Genomic DNA, 8,282 nt, shown 5'->3' with positions numbered 1-8,282 from the left:
AGCCTCACACAGGCGACATAAATGAAGTGTTTGGGTGTTGACTCAGCTGAGAGTGTGTGTGTGTGTGTGCGTGTGCGTGTGTGTATGTGTGTGTGTGTGTGTGTATGTGTTTGTGTGTATGTGTGGGGGAAGATACATGGATCAATGTGGAGATTGATGAGCGTGGGGAGAGGGAGAATAGTGAGGCATTTGATGAACGAGTGTAAACTGGCAACAGTGGAATTAATTCCACCTCCCTGACAAGATTGAAAGTTCTCCCCTCTGCGTGACCTCCAGTGTGAATCATCTTCACATTGAAGCCAATGTAACCAACTCTCTATCTACTGTTTGTAAATCCCCAAATCCACATTCATACATCTAAAAAAGCCAGATAGCACTGTAGACATTTAGAGAGGTACATGCCCTTCTCACGCAGACATCACCTGTACTTCACCAACACGACTTTAGGGGGCAACGCAATCCAATGTATCTCTCGTGACATAACTCTGCAAGTTACAAAGAAATATGCTGCACTAAATATACATGTGCAATACAGCATTACAAGCAGAATATCCTTGACCTATTTCGGCTAGACTACTTTAAAAACGGCATCAAAAAAAAAAAAAAAGCAGCAAGAACAAAGTAAGTCTGTCCTGTTTCTGGAGAAGTGCGTGGCTCCAGTTTCTAAAGAAGAAAAATAAGTGTATGGCCCCAAAGAGCTACCCAGAGCGGTGATCAGGGCGCCGTAACCTTGCTGGTGTGGCGCTTGGCTTGGCTGTGGTTTGGGAGGGTCATCCATTTCGTTAATGGTCCTGTCAAGTGACACCTGTGCTCGCCTTTCCCCTGTCTGGAGTGCTAATGAAGCGCGAGAGTAGAGGAGTCTGGGAGTCGGGGTCAATAGCCACCTCGGAGAGTGCAGCCTCTTCGCTCTGTGCCACCTACACGCTGTCAGCCAAATAGAGCGGAGACACAGACACATCATTGAGGCCAAAACACTCTGATGGCAACGGGGCGGCTTTAACATAGACCCACTCCAAGCCTTAAACAGTGGATAAACACAATTAAGGAGATCTTTACAATGGAAAGGATAACTTTTTCCCCTTAAGATCTAGCAATCTTCCTCAGAAAATGGGAGAAATTGACCCTCTTTTTATCAAAAGAAATGGATGCTGCTTCACTCTGAATGTCTGCGGACATTAAAAAAACAATGAACACGCGGGATCATGTAAAACCAACTGTAGTGCCCCACACAGTGTTCTTTTCATTGTGTTTTTACTTTCTGTAAACATGTAAAAAAAATACTTAAAATTAACAGTAAAAGAAAAAGAAGATAGAGTCAATCCTTCCCCTCAAATTAGTATCTAACAGGCGTTTAAGGGTTTAAGGAAACTGAGACAATCAGGAGGGTAAAGTTTAAAAAGCCTTAATATATTTCTTGGCTAAATCATTAAATCATACTTTCCCTGGTGAAGGCCTCACTGGCCGAAACGCATTGCCATGTTTTCACAAATTAGCCAAGAAGTATATTAAAAGGCTTTTTAAACTTTACCCTCCTGACTGCCTCAATTTCCTTAAACCCCTCATACACTTGGATCCTGAAGCTAAAGAGCGCCGGAGGGACACAGTGTCTACACACCCGAGCAGCACTCCATGCAGATTGCATTGCGACTTAGCATCTAACAGCTCTGAGTCGCTGACTTCAGTTAAACCACAGTTTAAGGGCATAGAGCAGCGAAAAAAGAAAAAAAAAGCCTCTGGATTGGCACACCCTTCATAAATGAGCACCAGAGCATTCTTTGCAGAGCGAGGGTAACCTAAAGAGTAGTTCACATGAATGACTGCATCTGGTTTTGGAGACTTCAGGTGCAGTTCAAGATACACTGGCAAGTGGCTTGAATATGTCTCATCTCACTCTGAGCAATGGAGGCCTGCATTCATGTTTGTGGTTCCTGGAGGAGAGGGGGAGATGTCAGGACTTTGATGAATATTTCTCTATTAACCGCCCCCCATTGTCAGCGCTGGCCTTTGTGTTGCACACCAATCAGTCAGAGCGCGAGGAGATCCCGGGTCGACACCTCCCTCAGGTCATTATTGGAGTCCCAGTGACCCAGCAGCCACTCCACACAGCCGTGCACTCTGCTGAGGCGGCTGTTTTTCAGGCCTCACACAACAAGAATCAGCAATTAAAAGCTGCACTCGCAACAACAAAAGCAATGTGGGAGAGATGGAGAGAGGAGGGATGGAAGTCCTCAGAGACTAGCTAACAGGGATAATGTGACCCGGCCTGCCCTCCTTGGGACAGCCCTGTCAACTGATATGAGCCGTGAATTATTGCAAATAGCCACATATAGCGTGGCTGTAGCAGCCGTAATGATAGATAGAGCGAGATAAGTGCAGTACAGCAGTCTGGCAAGATTTACTCCATCCTCTGTGACAAAAAGCTACTTCACAGTACTATATATAGCTAACAATAAGGAAGAAAACGAGGTCACGTGCAATCATGTATCATTTATTTAACAAAATAAGACCTTTTTCCTGTTGGTTGGATAGCACAGCCATCATTAATTGTTTTTATTCATGTCATCTTTTCTTATCGTTGTACCATTTGCGTCTGTGACCCCAAATTGCTGACCCCAAGTAAGCTTGAAAAAAATATGACATCTTTGCATATTTACAAATAAAAATAATGGCATTGTTCAAGATAATGCTCATGGACATGCACTTCTCCAGAGTTTGAATAATAATGCAGGAAAAAACAACAGCAGAGATGGAAAGGAGATAAAAAGAGGTCCCCAGAATAAAGCTTCACAGTCCATCTTCATCGTGGTGCAAGGTTTTTATTTTTTAGAGTGTATGATAGGCATAATGGTACTATACTTTTCAGTTAGAATATTTCAGAACAATTTATTTGGACAGCAAACCCCCCCCCCCCCTCCCCCCTTCCCCCCACAGATTTGAATACGAAGCGCTTGAGTGAAAAATAAATACAGACTTTCCGTTCCGGGAGACAGATATTGAGAAAAACAAAACCAAAAACCAAAATCAAGACTGTTGTAATAATCCCACCATTCCATAATTTTTTTTCAAGCTCTGTGTCTTTGCCGTCTTGAATTACTAGTGTCCGTTGGTTCTGCCGACAACCCATCACAGGGGCTTTTTTTGCCTTTTGGAGCGCCAGTCCCAATCCTGAGGCTAACAGGTGGTATTCCTGGCAGACAGGCCAGCAGGCAGGATGCCCTGTAACTGGGCATGACCCCAATCTTAAGAATCCATCTTCAGGGCCGCTCTGGAGAGTCCAAGCCGGTGCCTGCAGTCTGTGGGCGTCGACACTATTTCTGATATCACTGGTATCCGAGGGCTGAGGCTGAGCCCAGTCTCTGACTGTAGAGGGCATAGGGGGAGTAATAGGCCGTGGAGGAGGGGAGGGACGTCATAGGGAAACCTGGCGCTCCGGGCAGATGGGATTTGCTGTAGGGGTGGTAGCGAGCCAGGCCCAAGCCAGGTGAGCCTCTGAGGGAGAAGGAGCTGGGCAGGGTTCCTGGGCTGCTCTGGGGGGGCAGGTGGAGATGGCAAGAGGCTGTCGATGAAACCGATGAAGGGTAGGCCGACAACAGCTTGCTGTCCACCATGCCGTGCAGGGCTGTGTGGGTGCGCAGGTGGGCTAGTAGCTCCTCTGATGTGGCGAAACGCTTGTCGCAGGGGCCTCCGACGGACACCCAGTTACAGGCGTGAGGCTGCGGCTCGTTGTGGAGCATGAAACCGTAGGTGTAGAGGGGGTGGGACATGGAAGGTGGGGTGTTGGAAGACAAGGAGCTGGGGTGCAGGGAATGGAGGTGGTGGGAGGGGTAAACCAGGGGAAAACCAGACTTGAGGCTGGAGGGATCGTGGATGCAGGTGGAGCAGTTGCTTCCTCCCAGGTGGGGTGCATTGGGGTAAGTCAGACAGTACGGGTCCCGACATAAGCCCTGCATCAGGGACGGAGGTGAAGCTCCAGTGAGCGGGCTGGAGCTGGGATGCTTCCCCGGAAGTCCTAACCCCAAATTAGACTTGGTATGATCCAAGCCGGGAACAAACTGGGAGGGGTAGCCAGCGTAGGCCCCAACAATGGAGCCGTGGTAGCCCATGGTAGCAGGCGGCAAGGGGAAGACAGAATGTCCAGGTTTAAAAGGGGAGACAGGGGCGATGTGCCCAGAGCCCAAGCCAGACTGTGAGGAGGCCTGTGGGTCGGCCTTGCTCTCCGGCCGCGGGCTGCTGGCAGAGCTGGCATTGCTGGAGTTGGCGCTGGCCCGTATGTGGCTGGAGTTGGCTAACTGAGCCCCATCCATTCCCGACTTCGCTGCATCGGAGTCTTTTTTGCCAGCGCTGTTGTTATTATTGTCCGAGCTGGACTGCTCTGAGCTCCCAGGTTTGTTGTCCATGTGCGGGGCCTGGGAGTGTGATGGGGGCTGCGTGGAGGGGGAATGGCTTTGTCTGTGTGGCTGGCTCTGAGTGTGCAGCGGAGGAGGGCTGGAGCTGGGTGACTGTGAATGGGGAGGAAAGGATGGACATGAAGCTGTGCCACTGCCGGAGCTTCCATTTGGCAACCTGAAAGCTGCTTTATCTGAAGGCCCCTTTGTCCCCAGAACGTCCTTACGACAGTCGCCTGATGACTTGGAGTAAGGCTTGAAGCTGGACTTGTCCTCCAGGGAATGATGCTGCTCTCCAGACTTGGAAGATCGGCTGGACGATTCCTTTTCTCCCAGACTGCCTGAGGAGAGGGAGGCCAGCTTGGAAGAGGAGGGGGGGTCTGGCTTGCCAATCTGAGAGCAGGTCTGGGCCAGCAGAGCCAAAGGACTCTTCTTGGCATCCAACTGAGAAGGGAAAAAGAGAGCAAGACGGTGAACAAACAGTTTTTGTGCTGATTTAAATGATGCATCATAAGACATATCCACTCTATTATAATTATAATATGCAATCATTAAAATAATATTCTGTTTGTGTATTTTACTAGCCAAACCATGAACTAAATATATTATAGAAAACCCAGCAAAGTCCACATCAGCCCAGAGTTGTGTCTTTATATTTAACATAAACAAAGTTAATGCAAAGTTTAACAAAGAAAGAAAACGCTCCCATAAACATTTGGAAAGAAAAAATGTAATTATAATATATCAGTAAAATAAAGCGGTTATTATATTACTTTTAAAACACTAACAACTGCAACTGCAGTAATTTTACATTTCTGAACTCTGGTGCCTTGCGAACTTGCCAACAAATCGCTGTGCGTAAAATGGCGCATATATTTGTAAGAGTAACACTCACAGAAACCTACGCCATGAGCTAAATGTTATCTGATTAATATTACGAAGAAAGACGACATCAGGTGACACCAACAGATCTCGGAGAACATGTCATCTATATTTTAATGAACTTACTTCAATGCTGACTGGCGCGGATGTGAGTGGCTGGAGATACTCCGGGTGCAGCAAGTGGCCGCTGTGCGCCGTCAACATCTTTACGATCCGGATAGGAAGCCTCTGAGCCTGACGCAAGGGATCCGTTGGAGGACAAGGAGTGGGTATGGAAACGGACGGTCTCTCCGCTCCTGTCCGGCGTTGATCGCCGCTGCGCTCCGAGGACTGTCTGCGTAAAAGCGGTTCAGGTCCACCGGGGGGGTCTCTCATCTGGATCGGGTCTCGAGGAGGGACGATGGCACGTAACGAGGGGACGCAGGGTTGAAAATCATTCACCAGCACATTTCATGATGATCAAATTCAAAAGAAGAGAGTGCGGTAATCCGGAATGACAAGTACGCAGTGCGCGTCCTCCGTGTCGGACCCAGGCTGTCTCTAAAGAGGAACAAATTGCCCAAATGTCATCCTCTTTTGGGCTCTTCAGTATCACTCGTTAATTATTCCTAAATATTCCTTTATCCAGTGTTGAAAAAAAGAAGAATGAAGCAAAAAGAAAAACACTATAAGTAGCCACTGCGCATCAAAATACGGACTGCAAGTGAAGGAATATCCCCGCAGAGGTTGGTGTGTGAGAGTCCTCCGGCGTGCGTATCTCTGTCCCTCTGCAGCAGTCTCACAGTGCCTCACTTCTTCCACATACTGACGATGTGAGGGGAGGGATTTCAAAGCACTGAGCCGCCGTCCAATCACAAGGGCCCGCATTCATACACAGGGGCGGGACAAAGGGAGGAGGCGCGGTTTGTCTTCTGGCCTCACCCTGATACCCAGGCTGTAATATGTATGGGTAAAAATCTGTGTCAGTGACCTCCACGAGCCAAATACAAATACTGTAGGACGGATGTTGACACTATGCACTGTGGGACAAAAGACAAATGACCCCATTAAGGATCAACTATGAAGAATTAACTCTAGGAATCTGGATCCACCCGGTTCTTATAAATAGGTGCACTCAACTCATAATAATGATAACTGTCTGTCTATGAACATTTCTGGTATGTTAATGACTTTATTGCATTATAGCAACCATACTGCGACTGCTCCTGGGCTTGATTCAAATTTTTCCAGATTGAAGCCAATTTACGTGATTCAATTTTCATGTGTTTTGCCGTGACAGTGAACGACATCTTCAGTTTCACGCCAACGGTCGCACACTCCAATTTATTAAGTATTGCAGATGCACCGACACTAATTTCAGTGTTTTCGACCAGTTTGTCAGATAGCCAGCATAAAACAGAGAAAACAAAAAGACAATGGAGTTCATATGGTTGTTATTAGTAAGCCCAGTAATTTCATTTCATTTCCCATAAAGAACAACAAGCCGTACTCCATGGGGATTTCCATCCTGGTTGGAACGCAATTTCAACTAATCACATGGCTTGACCTGAACTACCCTGATTCATAACTCAAGATATTACAACACTGTATTCAGTCTGTTTAAAGTAGTGTCACGGATCATTGATTACTAGCTAGATAGTCATGGATCAACGAGAGTACATTTTTTAGGATTACTGCCTGACACTCTGCTCTCTGTGTGTTGCTGTTCCCAAAATCCCTTTTGCCACGGGCAACAACAACAACAAACTTCAAGCTAGCGAGCTACATGCTGAAAATGGCAAGTTTTGAAGAAAATTTGGATCGCGCAACAAGGCAGGCCTGCTTGGTTCCTTCGGGGAATGATTGTAAAGATTTACAAAGAATATGTTTACGGCTTTTACCCTCTAGAGGATTGCTCTGGACGAAGTACACACGGCGATACACTGGTAAGAGCTAATGAGGTTGAACCATGTATCCAGCTAATTTAAATGGCTAACGTTACTGTATTGTGTTAACTTTATTTTATATTTTATGTGGCGTTTATTTAATTTTTTTTGCAGGGTGCAAATGTTCCACCAAAACAAGTTCCTTCCCCGAGACTATTTTGCAGAGCCACCGTCGCTGCGTTGGAGCTTAGCGTTTCCCAAGACGATTGTGATTGGCTTAAAGTGTTCATAGTATGCTCATTTTCAGGTTCATAATTGTATTTAGAGGTTATATGAGAAAAGGTTTACATGGTTTAATTTTCAAAAAACACCATATTTTTGTTGTACTGCACATTGCTGCAGCTCCTCTTTTCACCCTGTGTGTTGAGCTCTCTGTTTTAGCTACAGAGTGAGACATCTCACTTCTATTCCATCTTTGTTGGGAGTCGCACATGTGCAGTAGCTAGGTAAGGACTACTAGCCAGTCAGAAGCAGAGTGAGTGGCAGAGGGCGTGCCATGCCATACAATAGAGCTGTTTGGAGCAGTTTGTGATAGAGCTTAGATCTGGCCCAAAAAATCAAGCCCGAACCTGCCCGAGCCCGAGCACGTTGCGTCCGAGACCGGCCCGGCCCAACACATTAACTGTAATTATGAGCCCGAGCCCGATTTAAACCTGACACTTTTTTAATACGTGGGCCGTTATAACTGACGTTCTCAACTACAATTCCGAGTTGTTCGAAGCCTGTAAACTGCGCTGTTTGTTTATTCAGAATGGAACGGCTCGCAAATGGATCTGAATGAAGAAACGTAAAAAAAAGAAACAATGATGAACAACATATTGTTGTCACTGCCCACGACTTGTTTAAACTGCTTCCACACCTCCGACTTTCCTTCACACTTGCTCAAAGGTAATTCTCCTGTTTTTCTTTTTTTCTTTACATCTTTAAGCTCCATGTTGCACTTAAGATACACAATACAGCACAGCAGGCCCGGTGTGATGCGTGCGAGAGGAGGAGACTCATATTTATAATATTTCTGATTATGGCATAGCTTTCTCCCCACCCAATTAGGCTAAATAGGTAATGGATAAAAAAAAAAAAAAAAAACTTG

General features: G+C 46.3%; 1 protein-coding gene across 1 annotated transcript; it reads right to left on the bottom strand.

The window, feature by feature from the left end:
- Positions 1-3,132: 3,132 nt before the first annotated feature.
- On the bottom strand, positions 3,133-6,062 carry znf703 (zinc finger protein 703). Its single transcript, XM_031300608.2, has 2 exons — positions 5,394-6,062; positions 3,133-4,829 (listed from the first exon to the last, which is right to left on the bottom strand). Exons 1-2 carry the CDS (start codon positions 5,640-5,642, stop codon positions 3,321-3,323), a joined length of 1,758 nt encoding a protein of 585 aa, XP_031156468.1. The 5' UTR covers positions 5,643-6,062; the 3' UTR covers positions 3,133-3,320.
- Between the last annotated feature and the right edge of the window lie 2,220 nt (positions 6,063-8,282).

Source organism: Sander lucioperca, chromosome 2, assembly GCF_008315115.2.
Source record: "Sander lucioperca isolate FBNREF2018 chromosome 2, SLUC_FBN_1.2, whole genome shotgun sequence".
Lineage (NCBI taxonomy): Eukaryota > Metazoa > Chordata > Actinopteri > Perciformes > Percidae > Sander > Sander lucioperca.
This window is presented reverse-complemented; position numbering and strand designations above follow the sequence as displayed.

Excerpts from the sequence above, each read along its gene's own strand:
- znf703 (XM_031300608.2), bottom strand. The coding sequence starts at position 5,642 with ATGAGAGACCCCCCCGGTGGACCTGAACCGCTTTTACGCAGACAGTCC. Across the intron at positions 4,830-5,393 it reads CCGCGCCAGTCAGCATTGAA|TTGGATGCCAAGAAGAGTCC; the intron begins GTAAGTTCATTA and ends TTCCCTTCTCAG.